This window comes from Lynx rufus, unplaced genomic scaffold, assembly GCF_022079265.1.
Source record: "Lynx rufus isolate CCGP_SWC_20201006 ecotype Redwood Valley unplaced genomic scaffold, mLynRuf1.p SCAF_5, whole genome shotgun sequence".
In the NCBI taxonomy this organism is placed as follows: domain Eukaryota; kingdom Metazoa; phylum Chordata; class Mammalia; order Carnivora; family Felidae; genus Lynx; species Lynx rufus.
The window spans coordinates 38,741,013-38,766,727 of record NW_025814867.1 but is presented as its reverse complement, the minus strand read 5'-3'; the positions used below and the strand labels follow the sequence as shown (position 1 = coordinate 38,766,727).

Sequence of the window (25,715 nt, the reverse complement as noted above, 5' to 3'; positions counted from 1 at the left end):
CTGCCCTGCACAGGCTCCCAAGCCAATGGTGGCCACTCTTTTCTACCTGTCAGGAGTCTGGAATGAGATACTTTAATCTCCCCTTTGATGTGAACAGATAATTAACAGATAATACTTAATTAGAAATTAAGTATAATCGCTTCTCGGCCTTTTGGCTAAGATCAAGTGTAGAAATTAAGTATGTATCTTTTCTAAAAAATATTGACATTTGAGTCTTGAGGGAAATAAAATACCATTCTTCTTTTGAAAATAGCTCAAGGTAACACTAATGTGAAACCTAGCAAAGTTGCTATGGACTGTGGTAACTTAGTAAGATAGAAAATTACTTACTCACCAAAACCCATAAAATACCTAGGAATAAACCTAACCAAAGAGGTAAAAGATCTGCATACTAAAAACTATAGAAAGCTTATGAAAGAAATTGAAGAAGACACAAAGAAATGGAAAAACATTTCATGCTTATGGATCCAGAGAACAAATATTGTTACAATGTTAATACTACCCAAAACAATCTACACATTCAATGCAGTCCCTACCAAATTAACAGCAGCATTCTTCACAGAGCTAGAACAAACAATCCTAAAATTTGTGTGGAACCAGAAAAGACTCTGAATAGCCAAAGCAATAATGAAAAAAAAACCACAAAGCTGGAGGCATCACATTTCTGGACTTCAAGCTGTATTACAAAGGTGCAATCATTAAGACAGTATGGTACTGGCACAAAAACAGACACATAGATCAATGGAAAATAATAGAATCCAGGAGCACTTGGATGGCTCTGTAGGTTGAGTGTTCTCATGATCTCATGGCTTGTGGGTTCAATCCCCAACTTGGGCTCTGTGCTTACATCTCAGAGCCTGGAGCCTGCCTCATATTTTGTGTCTCCAACTCTCTCTCTCTCTCTCTCTCTCTCTCTCTTTCTCTCTCTTGCCCCCCCCCGCTTGCGCTCTGTCTCTATCTCTCAAAAATAAATAAATATTAAAAAAAAAGGATAGAGAACCCAGAAATGGACCCACAAATGTATGGCCAACTAATCTTAAACAAAGCAAGAAAGAATATCCATTGGAAAAAAAGACAGTATCTTCAGCAAATGAATGGTGTTGCAAAAACTGGACAGTGACATACAGAAGAATGAACCTAGACCACTTTCTTACACAATACATAAAAATAAACTCAAAATGGATGAAAGACCTAAATGTAAGACAGGAAACCATCAAAATCCTGTAGGAGAGAATACAGGGAGCAACCTCTTTGACCTCAACTATAGTAGCTTAGTAGACATGTCTTTTGAGGCAAGGAAAACTAAAGCAAAAATGAACTATCAGGACCTCATCAAGATAAAAAGCTTCTGCAATGTGAAGGAAACAATCAGCAAAACTAAAAGACAATTGATGGAATGGGAGAAGATATTTGCGAATGACATATCAGATAAAGGGTTAGTATCCAAAATCTATAAGAACTTATCAAACTCAACACCCAAAAACCAAATAATCCAGTGAAGAAATGGGCAAAAGACATGAACAGACATTTTTCAAAAGAAGACATCCCGAAGGCTAACAGACACATGAAAAGATGCTCCATATCACTCATTATCAGGGAAATACAGATCAAAAACACAATGAGATACCACTTCACACTTGTCAGAATGGCTAAAATTAACAACTAAAGAAGCAAAAGATGATGGCAAGGATGCAGAGAAAGGGGAACCCTCTTACACTGTTGGTGAGAAGGCAGACTGGTGCAGCCACTCTGGAAAGCAGTATGGAGGGTCCTCAAAAAATTAAAAATAGAGCCTACCCTACGACCCAGTAATTGAACCACTGGGTATTTATCCAAAGCATCCAGAAATGTTGATTTGAAGAGACACATGCACCCCAATGTTTATAGCAGTACCACCCATAGTAGCTAAATTATGGAAAAAGCCCAAATGTCCATCAACTGAAGAATGGATATGGTAAAGAAGATATGATATAGAATGATAAAGAAGATATGACATAGAATGGTAAAGAAGATGTGATACACACACACACACACACACACACATATATATATATATATATATATATATATATATATATATATATATAATGGAATACTACTCAGCAATGAAAAAGAATGAAATCTTGCCATTTGCAACAACATGGATGGAACTACAATGTATTATGCTAAGCTAAATAAATCAGAGAAAGATAAATATTGTATGATTTCACTCATGTGGAATTTAAGAAACAAAACAAATGAACATAGGGGAAGGGAAGGAAAAATATAAAAACAGAGAGGGAGGCAAACCATAAGAGACTCTTAAATACAGAGAGAAAACTGAGGGTTGCTGGAGGGGAGGTTGGCAGGGGGTAAATGGGTGATGGGCATTAAGGAGGACACTTGGGATGAGCACTGGCTGTTATATGTAAGTGATGAATTGTTAAGTTCTATTCCTGAAACCATTATTGCACTATATGTTAACTAACTTGGATTTAAATAAAATTAAAAAAAAAAAGAAAATCTGGCCACAGAGAAGTCCTCAGAGGACCATTTATTCTGAGGTTCCATAATGAAAATTTGGTAGAAAGGGAATTACAAATTGTCAGAGGCTACTTTCTTCAAGGCCAATCTTCCTTGCAGCTATTCAGGTATTTGCCGCAGCCTGTCTCAAACTGAGGCAGTCATCTTAGAATTTCCTGGATGTAAATCCATCTGTACAGGTTAATAAATGACACAGTCTGTCAGGTACTAGGTACACTGTACAGAATAGTAAAGTAGTGACACCAGAATCATTAAATCATCTCTTAGCCTCATTTAAGTAATAGTCAATTTATTATTCCTCACTGTCTAATTGTCCATTTGGAAAAAAAAATTATACTTTCTTTTTTTACAGTGGGGAGTCCACTTGTCACTGAAGACACTTTAATCTTAAGGGGAAAAAATGTGCCTTTAAATTATAAGTAATCAACAAAAACACTTAAAAAACATTTACACCATCTCACCCATATAAGTTTCCAAGCATAAATATTCTAGCAATGATCATGCAGCTTAAAACACTAGACCACATTATAAAAATAAGTCAAAAAAGAAAAATCCTTAGTTTGGTTTAGTAAGTCATATTCTGAAAAACTTCTGAGAATTTACCTCTGAAAACCAAGGAGTTTGGATAAAGTAAATTAATACTTAGTATAATTGGCATATACAAATAAAAATACTTTCATTTTGAGGCAAAAAAAAAAAAGAAAATGACTTACTCTTTTGGATATAAACCTCTCACATTTTGAAAATGCATTTAATTGAAGATACCCTCTTTGATAGATGATCCCCTTATAAGATGTATCCTGCCAAACAATTTTTTGATGTCATGACTTCCCCAGATTTTCTGTGACAGTGAGGGGACAGTCTATACTTCCCTTACTTCTTGACCTTGCAGTGTGGGAGTCCTTGGTTTGTGATGATTCTGGTCATTCCGACCAGGGCCCTTTCACTCTTGCCCTGGTTTCCCTATCTTTTCTTGTCTTCACTCTCACCATCCCTTTTATTTGATAAATAGCTATTGAGCACCTATGTGTAAGTGCTCTAGGGACTTGGGGATAGGTTAAGACAAATGGCCCCTGCCTTCATCCGGGCAGGAAATATAGACATTAGATAATCAATTATACAACTAATTCATTAATTCTGTAGTAAGTGCTATGAGGAAGTATAGCCATTACAAAAGATTCTACTGAAAAAATACGACTTTTGCAGGAATAGTTTTTGCAGAATAGTTTCCTTGAAAGAGTGATGTGTGAAGACTAGTTAAAAGATATGGGCAGGACAAAGAAAAACCATAAAGGGTCATCCATTTCCCCATGGTTAGTAACAGTGGGGCACCATTATGTGAAGGGGAAAGGGATGAAGTGGTACTAAAACCTGAAAAGAGAGCTGTGTGTACAGGACCAACTTAATGGAGCTGTGACCTTTGACGGAAGGACATCTAGAGCCCATATAGATCCTGAAGGGAGGGAACTTAAATAATAAAAAAATGCATACCCCAAACTTAATCTTATCACCCACTCTTGATCTCCGGTCAGTGTCTTTTCACCTACATTGTCAAATTTAACCAAAAACCAGGGAATAAGGGAGCCCATTGAAGCAGTCCATACAAATCAGCCTCTTGAGACACAGAGCAGGGTGGAAAGGATGGAGAATGGATCTGGAAAAGAATAATCACCCATAAGGATTTTGGCAATAATCTAAGAGCAATTGGGAAGTCGTGAAAAAGTTTGGAGCATGGAGATACATGGTCAGATTTGTATTTTTAAGTTACTCTGGCTACACTTTGGTGGAAAGTGAAGGGATACAATGACACAATTTTAGCAGACATAGAAATATCTAGAGGAGATGTGCTGTTCGCCTGGACTAGATAGTGGATGTATTTGAAACCATTTCAAGAGATAAAATAGTTTAGTGATGGACCGCATATGGGGAGGAGGGCAGTGAGAAGGTAGAGATGTGTCCATGATGACCTACAGTTTTCTGAGTGGGAATTGATGCCTTAGCTAAGAAAAGAGACACTGGAATAACATCTGGATTCTGGATAAGATCCTATGTTCGGGCTCAGAGCTGGTGATTTTTGAGGTGCCTATGGGCCAGAATAGGAGTCTAGGTATTATATATGATAGAGAGGCTGCTAGACATCATGTTTAGTGTTATCTGGGGAGCAAAATGAATTGTTTCCCAGTCTTGAGGAGTTTAAAGGAGTTTTATGAATTCCTCTTCCTATCTCCTGAGAAGGTTGAGGTATTTGACATAGGCAGGGATAGCTTCATCTGTTCTCACTCTAATCCCAAACCAAGCATTTGTGAAGAAACTACTGTCAAGTTAGGAAAGGAGTGCTGGTTAATATAATCAGTTCCTGGCACCAGTTTTAGGTCCTGTCAAACTGTCTTTATTTTTACTTTGATAACTGATTAAATTGTAGAAAATATTGTCAATTACAAAGTTTCTCATCTTGTCTCTTGGTCTTTGCTTTGATTTTGTCCTTCAGATTTTTACAAAATCATAAAGTTTGAAACTTTGAAATCACCTTAAAAGTCATTTAGTTCCATTCCCCCAAGTTCAGTCCCTCAAGTATACCTGTATTTTTTTAATAGCATAAACCATTATTCTTTTTATAGAACACTTAAGGGATGATTAAATTCCTCCGGGGAAGGAAACTAACCACCTCCAATAGTGCATTTCCAACTATTCTTTGGACAGTTTTTCAGTAGGCTGATCTAACTCTTTGTAATGTCCACTCTCCACTCCCTCCTTTTTCTCCCCCTGGCTTTCTGGGGGAGCATATTAAGTCCTCTTTCCCTCTTATGACCACCTTCCAGTTATTTTTTTAATGTTTATTTATTTATTTTGAAGGATAGATACAGAGCCAGTGGGGGAGGGATAGAGAGAGGGGGAGACAGAATCCCAAGCAGGCTCTGCACTGTCAGCATGGAGCCTGATGTGGGGCTTGAACCCATGAACCACGAGATCATGACCTGAGCCTAAATCAAGAGTCAGACATTTAACCAACTGAGCGATTCAGGTGCCCTGACCACCTTTCAGTTCTGAACTCTGGGTGCCATGTTGCTTGTTGGCCTTCTGTCAGGTACCAAACCCAGCTCTACACCTCTAATCCATCTAACATATTTCTAACCCATTAGTATGATAGGAGGCATTTTCCAAATGGTTGTTTTTTTTGTTTGGTTGGTTGGTTAGTTGGTTTTTGTTTTGTTTTTGTTTTTGTTTTTCCAAATGGTTGTTTTGAACGAGAAACTATTTTAGCTGAGATCTGTCCAATGTTGAATAGAGTGGAATTAGTATGTCTCAAAGTCTGCAAAATATGCTTCCATTGATCCAGGTCTCTTATCTCTACTACTTATGTTGCCATAGATCTGTCTTTTTATTATTTTCTCTTTTCACTTCACTGGGTCGGGAATTTAGTAATATTTGTTTGAATATTTTTAGTATGCGGGTGACTACACCAAGTAAGCTATTTGTGACTTCCTGGAAAATTTGCCTTCACCACCTTCTGCTTGGTTCCTTGACTACTTTCTTCAAGGAGACCTGAGATTAGATGTTGTAGTATTAGAAAAATTGGTGTCATTTGGTTTTTTTTTTTTTTGTCTTTTGGGGTGTTTTTTGTTTTTGTCTTTTTCTGTCTTGCTTTTGTTTTGCTGCCGTCTTCTGTCTTCTTTTACTGAGGTATAATTAACATATAATATTAATTTCATTACAACATAGTGATTCAATATTTGCATATATTGTAAAATTATTACCACAATAAGTCTACTTAACATTCATCACCATACATGGATACCAACTTTTTTTCTTGTGATGAGAATTTTTAAGATCTACTCTCTTAGCAACTTTCAAATGGGCAGTACACCTTCATTAACCATAGTTGCCATGAAGGTGTTCTCTTTGATGCCTGCCACAATAGATCAAGTATCAAGAATTATTTAAAGGATAATCTCTTTCCAATTATGTTGCATCAACTTTCTATAGTGAACTAGATGAAAACATATGTTTCTGTGTTGAAAACAATTTATTAAAGGCTTCTCTTGAAAGCTCCAAATTCGAGCCTTTCTCAATTCACTGGTTCTCTGAAACAGAGGTTAATACTAAATGGCCTTTTGTGTTTACCAACAAAAATGATAGCTGGAAGAACTAAGGAACCCCTTGGATCATTCAGCAGTGGTAATAACACAATGACTATTGTTATGCTTACTTTATGGACAAGGAAACTGAGGAAATGAGGAAATAGGGAACTTGCCTCTGATCAAAGAGCTAGAAATTGGCAGAGGCACTTACCATGCTAGATTTTAACAGTCTGTTTTATCTCTACATACCTGAGCAGGCTGCCCATTACCTGTTTTTCCATTTATACACAGAACCCTATCAGGTGCTGGGCATATAGTAGGCACTAATTAAAAATATATTGTGTGGCTGACTAAATCAACTTGATTACATCCTCTTCCTCTGAACCTCATTTTTAAAAACAAGAAGACACATATTCCTTCTGTGTTATGTCCTTAAAGATGAAATCATACTTGGTAATAACAGGTGCTTTGTTCTCCAGAGGAATAAAGTTGTTAAGAAATGAAATCATTAACTATTGGCCAATTTACCTGGCCCTCATCTACAGATGGTTCACTCCACCAGCTTCTGTCTTACAGCTAAATTCAAAGTCCATTCAACTCAAATCACATGGGGACATGAAGAACTGTCTACATTTCAGTTTAATATATAGTAGTGTAAAGCCAGTCCATAGGTCAAGTGGATGGGGATTAGTAGATAGGAAGTAAGGGCACAGGTGAAGAGTAAGTTATATTAATTTTCTGGTGTTGTGTAGATCAGATGACTGAGTGATTGTCAGAAATGTTTGCATAGGTTGGTAAGGATGACCCCATGTACATATAGCCCTGGAGTATCGTCAGTTAATATTATGTCAGGGACACTCGAGAGTAATAAGATTTAATAAACCAAATGACCTTCTTTAGTAGATACTTGTGTTGCTGGGTGGTGTTGCTGGAGTAATGGTCTCGAAGCTCAGGATCTATGAGGGAATAACTATGGTAGTAAATATTTTATTATTTTTTTCTCTAAAGAGAATTTTGGTAATTTCTTCTATATTTAAATAGTGGGTAAACCCTGTTATGGGAAGAGAAGCCCATAAGAACAGTCTGTCTGCTCTGAAAAGTTATTCGAAATGTTACAAAAGAAGTTCACTTTACAACTACAAAGGAATTTCAAGTAATAAATTGTATTACATGCATCATAAGCAAAACAGGCCATTTTAAATTTCCATTCTAGATCAAAAAGTTATTGAAAATGTATTGAAATGATTGAAAAAGAAGAATCAGAGCAAGGAATTAATATTTGATTTTCATCACTCAGAAGATAAGTTCTTCATTCTATCTTTTCATCAATAATGATAATATATCTTAAAGTCATCCAACAGTAAATAGTGTAACATCTTAATTTGAGCTAAATATGTTTTAAACATCTGCATTTATGAGCTTTCTACTTGCTGGAAAATTGATCTGAATGGGGAAAAATCCAGAGAGTTGCATTTTCTTGTTATTTACATTTTATTTCAACCAGCCATTGGCTTTAGGGTTCCAAATGGTAGAATTGAAGAACATAAACATGCTTTAGGGAGTATGAAAAGGGATGGGAAATTTTCTGGGAATTATAGATTAGCAAGTTACATTCGAATCACAAGTTTTATTCCCTTTGCTAAAATTCCAGGCAGCAGAGAATCTGTGAAAATTACCAGTTTTGGCAAAATCTCTTTAGAAGAAAATTGGCATTCCAGTTCTGTCTTGCTACCAGCCAAGTTCAATATAATTTTTACCAAGTCATTAACTTGGATGGATCATGGTTTGCGTATTTTTTAATGACTTTTTTTCAATTTTATATATTTATTTTGAGGTGGGGAGGGTGAGAGAGAGAAAGAGAGAGAGAGAGAGAGAGAGAGAGAGAGAGAATCCCAAGAAGGCTCTATTCTGTCAGTTCAGAGCTTGGCATGGGACTCAAACTCCCAAACAATGAGATCATGACCTGCGCCAAAATCAAAAAGTTGGTCACTTAACCAACTAAGCCACCCAGGTGCCCCTTGGTTTCTAGATTTTTAAATAGGTATTCTGTGTTAAATAATTTTTAAGTTTTCTTCCCCCTGATTTAAACAACTGATTCCAACCAGCGTTTCAGTTTCACACTTGAGGAAAAACAACAGAGCAAAGGCTATAAGGTGGTAGGTAGGCCTCTAAGGTCCTTGTGGCAGTTCTTCATCTGTGAAAGGAGAATAATGGACCTTGATTTATCCACCTTTCAGGAAAGGTGAGAGCAAGTGAGGTAACAATTGTACTTGTGTCTTTCAAGTGAAAAGTAGTGCCAAGAGCCCACATGTGCAGGGCAACAAGCGCCTCTCTTGCTACTTCAGACTGGATGAATTTTATACTTTGAGATATTTTGTGCAAGCTTCTTGTTATTAATAAAAATTATATGTATGTATGTGTGTATATACACACCTTTGTACTGCCAGTCAGAACTTCTGAGTTGATATAGTTCATCCCAAAGCAAAGAAACTTGTTGTTTTATATAACCAGCAAAATAACTGCTCATAACAAATATGCAATTTATGCTAGAATTTTTAAAAAATATTTAAAAAGAAAAGGTTGAGTATTCCCTTCACCACTTTTGAAAACTTGGTAGGACTTTGCAGTTACCAGCCTCAGATGATACCAAAACAATCATGGCACTTTCCCTGTGGCAGGGAAAGGTGGATCTCTGTACCTAGGGAAAAAAGTCTCTGTGGAGCTACAGATCACAGGCATAATAAAGGTCTGTTAAATTTTACATTTTAGTGGGTAAGACATCCTTTCACTCTGGCCCCTATCCCATTTTCATTTTCTTCTACAAGGAGTTCCAAATTGGAGCCGAGAACTAATAGCCCCTTGAATCCTCACATGCTATCCAGTAATCCTTGTCTTTCATCCATACATAACAGGGATACCAAGCCACCAAGCAGTAGGTATTATGTGCTTTCTGTATGTGGACCTGTAATCTAACTGCATCTCAGACAAACTCTATTGATGAATTCAAAGTGCTGCCATATTAAGGAGTTTACCATCAGAGCCAGAATGAACAGAGATGGCTGAGATATTTTACTTAGTTAACAGGGTTCTCATTTAGAGCTGCCTACTCAAAGCATGGCCTGGGACCAGCAGCATTGACTCCATCTAGGAGCTCATTAAAAATGCAGAATCCCAGATCCTACTGCAGACCTGCTGATCCCCAGATGATTGGTCTGGACATTAGAGACAAGATGTAGTGATTTAGAATACTTGTTCTTGATCCTAGCTACTTATCAGAACAATGGAAGAACTTTTAAAAATATGGATGCATGGGTTCCATCCACAGAGATTCTGATATACTTGGTCTGGGATATATCCTGGGCATCATGATTTTCAAAGCTTTCTATGTAATTCTGATATGTAGCAAAATTTGAGAACCATTGAATTAGACCATATAACAATACATAGTGGAAGAATTCATCACATTGAATTATCCAACCTTCACTGTGAATACCTCGTGTGTTACTACTTGTTTTGTTGGCCCATGTTACCTTTTCCCTCTTTCTTCTACCACAACTCAGGTCTGACCCCATCTGCCTTTCAAGAAATATTTATCTCCAATACCTTCTTCCCCCAGACCATCTTCTCCCTTCCTCCTTTGAAATCCATTTCACTGTACCTTTAGCTTTCTTACTGAATCTGCAGTTTTTCACATAGTAGTCCAGTCATTTATACACATGACTTATTCCTCCTCCTGAGCTGTGAGCTCCTAGAGGGCAGAAGCCACATCTGATTCATCTTTGTAACTTTTGGGATCTAGCAAGGCTGGGTAATGTGTGTGTAGAATGGAGCTTGGAACAGAGAGGGATAAAGGCAGAACAGCCTGGATGTGTTCTCTTCAAATTATTCAGGTAAGGTGGACACACAAAGAATGCATGGCTAGAATTTAAGACCTTATTGAAATAAAGGAGAGAGCCTGGTAAATCACACCAGAGGAACAGTGGGGATACAAGTTGATAGAAGAATAGAGGAAAGAGAGCAGTGATTATATCCAGGGGGCACTAATCATGGTTTTCTGAAAGGAGAAGGCTGGATGACCTGGGAGTAGAGAGAAGTGAGGAACTCAAGTTGCTCAGAGAATTCTACTACATATCCCAGATTGCTGGTGCAAGCTGTCATTGAGTAAGTGTGGCTAAGTTCTGCACAGTCCTCATTGCTCCTTTCAGATTTTCTCAAAAGTGATCCCCTTTCACCCCTGAATGAGCCAGCATACTCCCAGATAGTAGATATGAGTAGATACACAATCAGGATGCATAGTTAAGCTCTCACCTGTGTTTCGTTCATCTTTCAGTAGATTTCTACCTGTTAGTACAGGTCAACATTGCAATTTATGCCCATTCCACATTCAAGTTTGGGATTTATATCACACTTCTTCTGTGAATCTTGAAGTACTTTACAGAAGGGGGAATTGATTCTCTGCAGGCAATTGCATAAGTTGCTATGGGAGCAGAAATTGTCACAAAAATTCATGGGTGAGTGAATCCTCCAGGAAAAGCCCAGTAAGGTGGCAAGTTGACAGGCAGATGGACAGTGGAGTATTTGGGAAATGAACTCACTTGATTTTGCTTCAAGGGACCCAAGATCCAATATCCTTAGCCATGGTTAAAGAGCAGTGTAGTTCATCACAACCTCTTCTCTGCAGTCTTTCCATTCTTGAAAAAATGTGGTGGCCACTTCAGGCTCACAGGAAGCCAGATGTAGAACTGGCTTAAAGGAAAAATCACGGAAAACACATGCTTTCCATACCCTTTTACAGCCTGACTAAATGCCTAAAAGGAAGGTCTCCTGGGCCACTCCTAACTCTTAAAGAGCTACTCCCAATATAATATTATGTCAAAGGCATTCTATCAGGAGCAAAGAATATATAGTAACTGACTTGTTAAATTTGTGAAGCCAAGGCAAATATATCTTAAATTTTCTATTTAGTATCCAATAGTAAAAAATAGAAAGGAACCGGTATTTAAATTTCACTTCTATTACTTGTTGGGTTTTCTTGTTTATAAAATAAGAATCATGATGGCTGCCTAGCTGGTGTGTGTGTGTGTGTGTGTGTGTGTGTGTGTGTGTGTGTGTTGAAAAATATATAAAATGCACTAACATGGGGCCTGGCATAGAGTAGGTACTCAACAAGTATTCAGATATTTGTTCCCTCTTTCCTTCTCCACTTTGTATTCCTAGCAAAGTCTTATTAAAATCTCGGGGCCAGAGAGCCCACTATTCAATGGCAAATAGGTGACTTGAGAAAAGTCAAGTTTTCATGGGGTGTGTGGCAGCTAAGAAGAGAATAGAGGCCAGAGATAGGAAAAAAAAACTGTAGGAGTGTGGTTGTTCTGGTGATGGCTGTTGCAAACAAAATTTTTGAGTGGCCAGATGTCCTAAGTATAGAATTTCCCAACCTCAACACACACACTTATGCTCCTGACAATGAGCCCTCCGCTCATTGCTCTCCTTCCCTCAACCACCATCCCATTACCTAACCAGCTTCCTCTTTCCACTTAGGCACAGAAAAATTGAATGCAGGCTTCCTCTTCCTCTAAAACCTGTCTCCTTCCAACCCTTTGAGAGAAGAAGGGATTAAGAGCAGGCACTTTTAATATGCCCACAAACCACTGAAGTTACTTTTTCATTTCTTCTTCTCCCCAACCTTCAATGAAACAGAAGGAACAAAGTCTTGAGATTGGTGGGGAAAGTGGAATGGGCCAAAGGGGCCATATAGCACTGTGAGATCTGAGTACCTGCTTCAGTTACAACAGAGCTGCAGGTTTCAAGGGCTTCTTGAAGCAGAGCAGCCTGTACTGAATTCTAAAGTGAAAACCAGAGGTGGAGTCACAGCTTAGTCAGGACAGGCCTTTTCCACTCTTTTCTACAGTGAGTGACAGATGGCAGATGGTTCCCTGGATTTCCAAAGGAAGGGCTTCATTTGTTTGCACATTGCATTCTGTACTGATTAAAGAACAAACCACCTTCAGTGGTAAATGTTTTGCATTCTGGGGAAAAAAATAAGTAGTCGGGGCATCCCACATATTGATGAAACACTGCTGGTAGTTTCGTTACTTGAATGTATATTTCAGGTTCAGCAGATATGCTACTTTTCTCTCAAAGCCTATCCTGAGTCCCCAAGTAAAGACAGCTTCTTCTCCTCTATGAACTCAATGCACTTGATCTGCATCTCTTCCAGGAACTCTGTGCTCTGCTTATGCAGGTGACCTGTGTCTTTTTCCTGAGAAAAAGAAATCATGTCTGGCTTATCTTTGCATTTCTCATAGGATTTGGTAAAATGACAAAACAGTGACAGAAGAGGAGAATCATCTGTTTGACACCTATAGGAGCCTACCGTCCTACAGACTCTCTAAAGCCCATATAATTCCACCCAAAGTCAGGCTCATCACCTCATGCCAATAATCTTGACAAAGCAGAATTGCTGTTTTGTGTCCCCTGTTTGTGAGCCACCATGAGATGTGAGCTTCTTCACAACTTCTTCCTCACCTGTTTATTATCAAGTCTCACTGCAAACCCCTTCTCTGTCTGGAGACAGACCTGGCTTCACTTGTAGTCAAACTTCTCAGAAGAGTGGAGTATGTTGCCTGTCTTAATTGCTCATTTTCCATAGGCTTTTCAACCCATTCAAATCTCACATGAGCTTCCACACTCCTAATGACACTAAATAAATGGTCCTGTTGGCAACATTCAACCCTATTTATCAATGCTCTTCTTGAAACACTTTCTTCTCTTGACTCCTATGACACTCTACTAGATTTCCATTCACATCTCTGACTTATCCTTGTCCTCTGCTGGCTGCTTCATTGTCTCTATCTCATCTTCAAAGGCTGGACCCACACATCCATCATATACCTCTTCCACTTTATGTTCTCTTTGGACTTTCATGCACACCCACGGCTGCAGTAACATACACCACCCTGTGTCTGCTCTCAAATCTGTGTCCTGAGCCAATCCCTTGTTGAGATCCAAACCTGTGTACCAGTCTCACTGGCTGCTTAATTTCAACATTTCTAAAGTTGAACCTGTGATCTCTTCCATAAAACAACGTCCCCCTGTTATGTTCCACAGCTACAGAAATGTGCACATGTGCAAACTATACTTCTTCCCATAAGACTTAGGCACAATACTAATAAAATAATTATAAATTAGCTATTAAATGTCTGGTTCTTCTAATAAAATATAAGCTCCCTCAGAGGAGGAATTATATCTTTGGATAATTTTTTTGTTTTATGAATGAGTCAATGCTCAAATTAATGAATGCATGGGTGAATGAATAAATGAATTTGGCTAGAATATCCTCCCAACCCCATGTAGCCTAGCATTAAGAAATTATTCATTCTCTTCATAGAAACAGAGAGCAGATTGGTGGTTGCCAGGAGCAGGGAGTCGGGGGTGGAAGAAGTGAGTGGAGATGATTAAAAGGTACAAACTTCCAGTTATAAGATGAGTAAGTTCTGGGGATGTAATGCACAGCATGGTGACTATAGTTGATAATACCATATTGAATATTCGAAAGCTAGTAAGAGAGTAGATCTTAAAATTTATCACCACACACAAATAATATACTTGTGAGGTGATGGATATGTTATCTAACTTTATTGGCTAATCATTTTGCAATATATACATACATTGAATCATGACATTGTATACCTTAAGCTTATACATTCTTATATCTTAACTATATTTCAATAAAGCCCCCCTCCAAAAAAAGAAATTATGAATTCTCCAATGGGATATTGCTTTTGAATGCATACTCTGGAAAAAAAAGAAAATGTGACATACAAAGCATCCATAAAATGTGAACAGATAGCTAGGGAAAGATACTTATCTAAAGGAAAGTGTGTGGGTATAGAAATCAGAAATGTAGATGGTAGATTGTAACCTTCATATAGCTTCCATAGCTGTTGGTTCTGGGTTTTCCCACTGCCAGAGTGAGCTTCATGCAGTGGCCTGTTTCACATGCTTTCACCAGCAGGGATGTGACTCTTCCAGCACCTAATGAGAGTGGTCCACACAGCTGCATCTCCAAACTGACAACTCTCCCAGTTTATCTCTAGCAGTTCAAAAAACTGCCTTTTCCAGTTGATCTATTCGTTGCTTGATCAATACTTTTTTTTTTTTTTTGTAAAAAGAAGATATATTCTTTCTTTAAAATACTGGGAGAGATAAAGATGGCATACTTAAAAGTCATCACAGCACTTGAGCCTTCTGGAACTTTTTGTTCTGAAACGTTTTCACACATCTATAGGTGTGGAAATTTAATAGTATAAAATAGGCTTATGAAATTTTAAACCAATACACACGTCATAAATAATAAAGTGAGTGTGTGGGGTATTATGCTGGGCATTTCCCCAAATTTTCTTTTGCCCAATGCTTTCTATGAGTATCAGTGACATGGCTGCCATCCTGTAATACTCTACTCTTTGACAGCAGATTCTGGACTTCTACCATTGTATCCTTCATAGCACAAGCACTTTGCATTTCAAAGAATAGTAGCGCTAAGTGGATTATTTGTTAAAATCAAATTATCAACATTTCTGGTTTTTATGAGGCACTTCTGCTTCTGCCCATCCCTGTAACCCAGGCTGTCACTAACCACAGATTGAACCCTGGGGAACATCTTACTCAGGTCTCCCATCTTCACAGCACTGTATGCATTGGACTTTAACAGATTCTCTCTTCCCATCAAACCACATCTCTCCTGTATCCTGAGCCATCTGAAATACTTCCTGTGAAGTGCTGATAGAATACACCATCCTGTGAGAACATGGTGGTTGCTAATGGTTTCATTTTTTTTTTAGCTTCCCAATTAATATAGTTGTAACTAGTTTTTATTAATAATAATGTAGCAACAATGACAATAGCTCCCATTTATAAAGGAGGGTGTGGCAATAGTATATGCACACTAGTTATTGGATTGTTATAATTACCAGCGATGATGACCATTGTTATTAGTATCGAGCTTGTACTGAACTGGACTTTATTTCTCTCCTTTTTTGGTGTTATCTCAAGTAAGCTTTTAGAATTATAGTTACTTTATGTCCCAGAATTCATTTGGAGTAAATAAATGAATCATGTGTGTAAGGGTGTGTGTGGAGGTGGGGAGGGTGGGTGTGTGAACAGTTATGTGTGTCTCTCCTGATTCCAAAGCAATTCAAAAGCTTTATAAAGATGGCAGCTAAGGATGTAGGCTTTGGCATCCAACTGCCTGGGTTCAAATCCAGGTCTCTCGAGAGCTAACTTCTGTGAACATAGGCAAGCTTTTTAACTTCTCTGACCTAATTTTCTCATTTGTAAAAAAGAATAAGCACAGCACCTAATTCATAAAATTTTGAGGATTAAATGACAGATGAATGTCTATTATGTTATATAATAGCACTCACTAATGTATGTTGCTATTTTCTTTTAATTTTTTTTAATGTTTATTTATTTTTGAGACAGAGACAGAGCATGAATGGGGGAGGGTCAGAGAGATAGGGAGACACAGAATCTGAAACAGGCTCCAGGCTCTGAGCTGTCAGCACAGAGCCCGACGCGGAGCTCAAACTCACCGACCGAGAGATCATGACCTGAGCCGAAGTCGGACACCTAACCGACTGAGCCACCCAGGCGCCCCTGTTGCTATTTATTTTTATTATTACTATTTTTTAAAAGAACTGGAAGAATACAGAAAAGCAAAAAGAAAAGTAGTCACATTTAATTCCATTATATAACTACTATTAACATTCTAGTCTATATAATTCTGGTCTTTTTTTGTTTATATGTATGCCTAAGTATGTTCAATTTTTATAAAATTAGAAATTATTTATTACCACTTTATAATTTACTTTATCAATTTGCTTTTCTATGTCAATATTTAGTCTTGTACATAGTATTATCATTCGCATGTTAACTCAAATATATGTGTTTTGTAATTTAGTGACTGGACAGTTAGGATGCTTTGAAGTTTTTAGTCTTACAAATAACAGAAATCTGAAATAATCTGAATATACACCTTTGGTATATATTTGATTAATTTGGGCATAAATCTGTAGGAAACAATTTAATAAGCTATAGAATATAAAAAAGTAATACTTTAGTTAAGACTTTTATTCATTTCAATCAATAGTATATGAGGTTTCTAGTTTCTATGTAATATTGCCAAGTCTGTGTAGCATATATTTTTTATTTTACCTAATCTAATGGCTTCTATGCAATATGAGACAAGTTATTTTAATTCTAAACCTAGATTTCCAACCTGTAAAATTAACTAATGGGCACAGGATTTAGAAATATAGTCACAGGTCATGAAATTTACAGTATTCTAGAGCCTTTTGATGCTCAATATTTGAAGTATAGCTCCAATGAGAAAGGGTGGTGAAGTTGGGTGAACACCAGAAGAGGTTGAAGGGATGACTATTGAAGAGCATTCCCATGAATGTTGTAACTGTCCAGAATGTCCCAGGTTGATCACACTTGTAGATTCCAATTCAGAGAGTGATATAATTAACAAATATAATTTGAATTTATTATTATTTTTTTATTACTGTCTATCCTGCTAAAATGTATGCTTCATAAGGGCAGGGATATTTGTTTCATTCACTGATGTATCTTAAGCACCTAGCATGAAACCTGACACATAGTAGGGGTTAAATAATAAATGTCTATTAAACAAACAAACTGAATGAAGCTACCCTATATGTTAAGAGACTGCATGCCCTAGTAACTGGCAGAATACCCTTCCCAGCATAAGTGTGAGTAAGCTGCCATGATTGAGACCTCTTGGATTTGCTTCTTCCCAGCAACCATTGCTATGTCCCATGACATAGCCTGTCTCAGATATGTTAATGCCTTCAGCCTTCCCTACTGCAGTCCACACTCTTCACAGTAATATTGGCCCTCTCTGTTCAAACCCATTATGAGTTGTCTTACTAGTTCAACTTATTTTCAAGTTCTTAGGGATATTCCATTGTTGTGCCTTCATACAACCTAGAACAACCACCTAATAGGGTAATTGTGAATATATTATATGGGATAATATATAAAGTAAAATACATATCTGTTCATGTAACCAATATTATTATAGACTCAGGAGCCAATTCCACACAGTTCGCTTCTAGGTTGCAAAACTTAATTCCTGTGTCACTTTGAGCAAGTTACCTGATGATACTGTGTTCAGTTTTCTTATCTGTAAAATGCAAATAGTACGTACATTCCTTATAGGACTAATGTGTGGATTAAATTAGTTAAAGCATGTGAAAAAACAGAAATAGTAAGTAAATATTATATATTTTGATAAATATTATTGGCAATAATAATAACCTCATTGGGAATTTGCTCTGTGCCAGAAACCAAATGTATATTGTCTCAGGTAATTCTTAAAACAATTCTATGGGCCAACTATTATTGTTACCACAAATTCATTAGTAAGGATATTAAGGCTCAGAAAGTTTTATTAATGTCCTAAAACCTTACAGCTAGTGAGTGATTGAACCTGGATTCAAATGCAGATGTGTCTGAAATATTTTCTAATGAAGAATTTTTTCTTAAAATATTTTGAAACATCTGCATTCTCATTAACATTATAATTTCTGATATCTGATTTCTAGGCTTTTTAGCCATGCTCACAACCTTAGAACATTTTTCAAGAAATTAACTTTCAATGCAGGTGAAGATTTAAACATCCATCTGTTAGTGTAAGGGTATATAGTTTCTAAGGACTGTCAGAGTCACTTACTGTGATTTTACTGTGGCCCAGTTCACCAATCTCTGTATTTCCTCTAGTATGATGTTGGAAAAAAATCAGTCAGTTAAGTAATTAAATACAATTTAAAAATTATGGGGTGGCAAATGATGACCAATATAGACAATCTCTGTTCCATGGTATGGGTTTGGTAAACTTATAAACCTTTTATAATCTCATGAAAAGAATGGCTATCCTTGGAAGATCAAAACATAAACCTTTCAGGATTCATTTTTCAGCAGTGTATTGAAGTTACAAGAGCTCTAACCTAACAGTGATTTTCTACCCAGTGTGGAAATGTCCTGACACTAGCACTAGTAGAGACCCATATATTATAGAGTAACTGGCTGGACTGAGTGTGCTGTGTGTGACCAATATCCTTCTCATTCCAGTGACAGACTTGAAATTTGAACACTTTTCAGACACCCCTACCACATAAAACAATGAAAACTGAAAAGCAATCCATGTACAGATGTTAATCCAGCTGCTGTATTTGTGGGCATAATTTGCTATGACATATTTGACAGATTATTTTTTACATTCTTGAGATTTATTTATTTTCATTGAAATATACTAGAAAATATTGTTACCTTTTGCCAGGTGAATGAGTGGGGATATTTGGTTAAAGTGTCTTTCATAGTCAAGAAATCTCAGCAATGTACTGAGAGCTAGCATGACCATGATTTGGCAGAATGGTAGTGATTTGTGAATGATGTTTATTCAGGAAGCACATTAGAAGGTTAGCAATGATAGCGTGGGTTTGCACAGGATTCAGCTTGATGTTTGAAGATCTTATTTTTCTCTTCAACAGGTTAATTATGTATGGCTTTGTGAAAGCTATGGTATATGCTGGCCAGTTGAAAAATGGAGACTTCCATTTCACCGACTGTTTGTTTTTTGGTTCACTGATGTCTGCTACAGATCCAGGTAATTGCTCAAATCGTATGTTGTGTGTGTGTGTGTGTGTGTGTGTGTGTGTGTGTTTTCTTTTTATGAATCAAACATTTATATTAAATGTTTCTCTAAAGTCCTTCACCCAAGTCTACATCATAATAATTCCTATTCCTTTTCAATTGTAGTTGACATATCTGTAAGTCATTAAAAAAAAAAAAGAAGAAAAAGAAAGAAAAGAAACAGGCGAATATTCTAATACCTTTCAAAAAATGGATCTGAAAGCAATTTCAGTAGTAGGAATTTCAGAATTTAAAATTCATTATAGCTTATTTTTCTAGGATATATAGCCATTTTGAGCTATAGGAGTTATTTTTTTCTCCAACTTGTCTTCTTTCAAAAATGACCTATTGAATTTAAAAGTAAAAAATATTTTCTTTTTTTTTTTTTTTAATTTTTTTTTTCAACGTTTATTTATTTTTGGGACAGAGAGAGACAGAGCATGAACGGGGGAGGGGCAGAGAGAGAGGGAGACACAGAATCGGAAACAGGCTCCAGGCTCCGAGCCATCAGCCCCGAGCCTGACGCGGGGCTCGAACTCACGCACCGCGAGATCGTGACCTGGCTGAAGTCGGACGCTTAACCGACTGCGCCACCCAGGCGCCCCAGTAAAAAATATTTTCAAAAAAATTGTTTACTATGGAACTTTTCAAACATATTAAGAGTAGGGAGAATAATAAAAACAACTGTCATATACCCTTCAGCAGTTACCAAATATGGTCAATATTTTTGTCTACACCCCCCCTACACTCCCTCTCATAATGACTGGATTATGTTAAAGCAAACCTCAGATATTGTATCATTTATTTGTAAATATTTGTAATGGTATTGTCATTATGAAACCTAAAAATATTTATAATTATTTTTTTAAATATTATTTTAATGTTTATTTATTTTTGACAGAGAGAGAGAGAGAGAGAGAGAGAGAGAGAGAGAGAGACAAAGCATGAGTGGGGGAGGGGCAGAGAGAGAGGGAGACACAGAATCTGAAGCAGGCTCCAGGCTCTGAGCTGTCAGCACAGAGCCTGAAGCAGGGCTCGAACTCACAGACCGTGAGATCATGACCTGAGCCAAAGTCAGACACTCAACCGACTGAGGCACACAGGTGCCCCTATAATTATTTTTTAATTTTATCAAAGAGCTAGTCTCTCTTCAAATATCCCCAATTGCTTTTTTGTAATTATCATTATTAGTTTGTGTAATAGTTTATACAAATTAGGGCCAAATAAGGGCTACATGTTACAAGTGATTAGCGTTGAGTATCGAGTCTCTTTTAATTTGTATGTTCTTCTTCCATCTTTTATTTTCATCAGTTATTTGTTGGGGGGAAAATAGGCAATTTGTCTTGTGGTTGGATTGAATATGGCTCCTTAAAATATACCTCTATAGCACATATTTCTTGTAAATCTGATGGTTAAATCTAGAGGCTTAATGAGATTCACGTTCATCTTTTTTGGCAAGATTACTTTGTAGGTGGTATTGCGAGTTTCTATAGCAAAATATCACGTAGTGATAGTGACTCAGCTGTCAACTTGACTCATCACACTGTTGTACAGCTATTCCAACAAAACCCACCAGAGCATACCTGTAGCTAAAAAGATGTGTTTGTTATATGTTATAATGAGAGAAAATTCACACCAGAGGAAACATGGGACCTCTCAGTGGGTATTAGAAAAGACTTGTTATAGGCTCAGGCATAATATGTTTGGTGATTTGAGGGAGGGCTTAAGGAATTGGAGCTTTGCTCTGGATAAGATGCTGTCAGGAAGCAAGAGGGCATTTTAATAAGTCTTAACTAAAATCAGGAAAGACTGGATTGAGCCTAAAGTTAAAATTGGTAAAGAAGTAGTGGTCACTTAGAATAACTAAGATAGGAAGATGTTTGGTCAGTTTTTTAGTTTGGACAGTGTTCATTATTTCTGTTGAGACATGATTATAAATTATTGTTTTGTTGTCGTTGGATTGTTTTGTTTTATTTATTCATTTACTTTTGTTTTGGGGTTTTGTTTTAGAGAGAGAATGCACATATATGAGTGGGGGAGAGGAGCAGAGGGAGAGAGAGAAAGAGAGAATCTTAAGCTCAGCATGGAGCCCAGCACAGGCTTGATCTAACGACCCTGGGATCATGGTCTGACCCAAAATCAAGAGTTGGATGCTCAACCAACTGAGCCACCCAGGTGGCTCTGTTCTGCAATATTTCTGTTTTTGTCTTGATTCATTGTGGTCACAGAGTGACCTTGTCTGATGTTGTTCTGTGAAATTCTTTTTTTTTTTATTTTAAATTTTTTTTTAATTTTTTTTTTCAACGTTTATTTATTTTTGGGACAGAGAGAGACAGAGCATGAACGGGGGAGGGGCAGAGAGAGAGGGAGACACAGAATCGGAAACAGGCTCCAGGCTCTGAGCCATCAGCCCAGAGCCCGACGCGGGGCTCGAACTCACGGACCGCGAGATCGTGACCTGGCTGAAGTCGGACGCTTAACCGACTGCGCCACCCAGGCGCCCCGTTCTGTGAAATTCTTTACGTTCCGCAGGAGAACACCAAAGCCCCGATAATAATAGTAGGCCAGCTCCTGAATGTCAGGGACTGTTTTGTCTTTTTTGAGAATAGCCATCTGACCAGTGGTATTGGCACCATGTGTTTGCTTATTACAAATGCAGAACCTCAGGCTCAACCTCAGATCTACTGAATTGGATTCTAGGATTCAACAGTATCCTAAAGTGATTCATATGCACATTAAGATTTGAGAAGCATTACCTTTTAGCATTCCCCATTTTGGCTAATGCCTTTAGTATCCATTGATGGTTACTGCTTAATTAGTCCAATATTAATTAGGGGTTACAAACTGGTGGTATGCTAATTGTATCCTACCTTTTGTATTTATTAGCTGGTACTCTCTTATAAATAAGCAGCTTTCCAGATCAACTATGTAGTACCCCATGATATCATTTGAACAAGGAAGCAAGGATAAATGATTTGTTCTTTTCCTTTATTTACTAATTTTCAAAATAATAACTTGTTTCCTTAGCATCCTCCACATATGACCACAGAGATTTTTCTTTTTTAAAGTATTATATCAACACATGGATTTTAATATGGTTGATGTGTTTTAATCTATTTCTGTCATTCTCTTTGATGTTCAGAATACTCCTACTTGACAACTGGTTGCTTCTTCAGGTTTCTCCTATATCCTTTTGTCATGACCCCAATGGTCTTACATAGGTTTCCTGTCTTTGAGTAGGACTACATGTTCCAACCTTATTTTGTGTGTTTCTTGTACCCTGACTTGGAACCAGCCATTTCCCCAAGAAGCCTTGGTTCTTTATAAGAGAGAAATTTACTGGGGCACCTGTCTGGCTTCGGCTCAGGTCGCAGTCTCACAGTTCATGAGTTTGAGCCCCGCATTGGGCTTTATTCTGACAGCTCAGAGCCTGGAGCCTGCTTTGAATTCTGTGTCTCTGTTTCTCTCTGCCCCTTCCCTGCCCATGCTCTGTCTCTCTCTCTCTCTCTCTCTCTCTCAAAAATCAGTAAACATTTAAAAAAATTTAAAAAAGAAAAGAGGGAAATTTATTTATAGACCAAAATTTTGGGCACTAGGGGGTTTCATTGCTACTGGATTGGTCATTGTTTCTAAATATTTTTATTTGTTTTAAAGGAGAAACAATATCACAAACTTATATTAATATTTTCAGCCCAAATTTAGGATTACAGAAATTTTAATTAACCACCTTAAATTTTTATTTTTATTTTTCTTCTGCCTACTTTTTCTTATTATTACATTAATATAATTTATTTCCTTAAAATAAATATTTTCAAAATTTTAGTATACATTGTTAAAAATATGATTATTGAAAACTGCTTAAGATTTCACTGTGGTTCTTTTTAACTTTTGAGTATCTCACTAGTGATGAACAGTTAAAAATTACTCTTTTAAGAGCCTTGAAATAATTCCTCTGTAGATTGTATATTGTGAATATGCAATACTGTTCATTTGTTTTATTTTAGTTAAAAACTGTTTTATAATTTTGTTATGAAATTAGATTAAATAGCTAGAGAATTCCAAAATGAAAACCATGGGAACAAAGAAGAGACATATAGTTTCTATCCCTGTCCCCTCTACCTTAATTTTCCAACCATTTTGGTTAGTTTTTCATTTATCCTATTTTTAATCTAAGTAAATACACAAATATACACATACTCTACTATATGCTACTATACACATGGTTCTTCACCTTACTCTTCTTTAACAATGTTTTGGTGAGTCCTCCATTGCAATATGCAAAGATCTCTTTCTCTTTTATAACTGCAGAATACTCCACAGATGATTCAACCCATTGTCTATTTGTGGACATTTAGTTTTTTCTTGTCCTTTGCAATTATGAATGGTGTTGCAACTAATAATATTAAAATAAATACCCTGTCACTTTTTGCTAGTGTTTCTTTGGCATAGGTTTTAGAAACCGGTTAAAAGGTAAATGCATTTGTAATTTTCTTAGATGCCAAATTCCTCTCCATAAAGTTTGCACTATTTTCCATTCACACCAGATACATATGACAGTATGTATTCTTCACCACTTTGTCAATGCAGAATTCTATCACAGTTTTGGTTATTTACTTATAGTAGGTAAAGATTTGTGTCTCCCTCTGGTTTGACTTAGTACTTCTTTTATTATGAGTAAGGTTAAAAATTTGTTCATATGTTTAAGGGACATCTGTATTTTTTTCCTGAAAATGATCTGTTTATAAGATTTTTTTTTTCCAGTAGGGTTGTTAGTCTTTATTTTTCAAGTTTTAGAAGCCCTTAATGTATTAGGGATATTAACCTTTGTCTATAATATAAGGTACGAATATTTTTCCAACTTTTTTACCTGCTTTATTTTGTTTATGGTATGAGGTAGGAAAAATAATTTTTTAATGCATGATATTGACTTACTTCCTGGAAGAAGATGAAATAAAAGGAGGTCTCAGATTAGGAACTCTCGGTGTAAATTACAGCACCAGAGCGCCAGAGCAGTGTATAGGGACAGACTGCTCCACCTCCATGGTTGTAGATGACCTAGCCACTAGTCATTGCTGGAAGATTTCATGCTATACTCTCACAGCCCGAAGGAAATGGAGGCGTTCCTTGGTAGCCATGGGAAGCATGAACTCAGGATGAAATATTTTCAACCCATCAGTGATTTCTAGCTACTTAGGGCTGTTCTCTTTTGTCTATATATGGACATTTTGCTTTTAACAGTCAGGTCCCATTTCATGTCATTTTTGCACAAATCTGCATGCTGAAAAGCAGTGCATCCATTGTTCCCTGGTCCCAACACTAAAGGCCAAGTTTGTTGCATTCTGTTGAGTGATTCAGCCAGCTCCAAGCACAATTGTGTTGTGTTAAAGCTTTGCTCCTTCTGTGGCTGGTGATATCCCAGGACACAGGAAAACTGACTGAAATAGAAAAATAAACCAACTTGGTAAGATGGATATTTATCTGCATTGTGTCAAACAGTTGGGCTGACTAAACTTTTTAAAATACAGAATTGGGGGTGCCCAGTCGGTTAAGCATCCAACTTCAGCTCAGGTCATGATCTCGCGGTTTGTGAGTTTGAGCCCCGCGTCAGACTCTGTGCTGAAAGCTCAGAGCCTGGAGGCAGCTTCGGATTCTGTGTTTCCCTCTCTCTCTGCCCCTCCCCCACTCATGCTCTGTCTCTATCAAAAAATATTTTTTTTTAAAAAAACATAAATAAATAAATAAAATACAGAATTGACTCACAGCCATAAAGAGAATCCCGGGAACCAAATCTACTTTCCAAGTCTGGCACAGACCAGCTGTGCAACTTTGGGCACCATTTAGCCTTTCTAGATTTTATGCGTTCTTGGTTGTGGAAGATATTCAATCTCATTTCTCCCAAACCTTTCATTTTACAGATGAAGAAACTGACTTTCCATCTGTAAAATGAAAGTTTCGACTAGAATTCTTTGCAGCTTTAACATTCCCTGTTTCTTATTTCTGTAAGATTGGTTTTCATTTTTAAACAAGCTTTTGTTTTAAAGAAAGTTAAAAGTCAACCCAAAGTCCCCCCACCTAGACATTCTTGGACTCAAACCCTGATTCAGCAAATGTTAGAGATCTTACATAGTAGAGATCCACATGTGAAAAGGAATACTTAAGCTTTCTTCTTTTACTGGGAACTAATTGTTATATTAAAACACACTGAACCTACTCTGCTAAATTGGTGCAATTTAAGATCTTCAACAACCTTAAAACACCTAGTTAATCTTACCTTACAATTATTCACTTATTGCCTAAATTATTGTGACTCCCTAATTTATGAAAAAGAACCTATGTTCTCCAGGTTTGGCTCTTCTTGGCCTTCTTTAAATTAATTCTTTTCCATTTAGCCTTAGTTAT

At 37.0% G+C, this 25,715-nt stretch overlaps 1 protein-coding gene across 2 annotated transcripts in view; it reads left to right on the top strand.

The window, feature by feature from the left end:
- The window catches only part of SLC9A9 (solute carrier family 9 member A9), a 571,642-nt gene that overhangs the window by 154,895 nt on the left and 391,032 nt on the right, over nt 1–25,715 (top strand). For both annotated transcript variants that reach the window (XM_047098595.1, XM_047098596.1), the window contains exon 5: nt 19,175–19,290. In XM_047098595.1, coding sequence (XP_046954551.1) covers nt 19,175–19,290 — 116 coding nt within the window. The remainder of the gene's footprint in view (nt 1–19,174; nt 19,291–25,715) is intronic.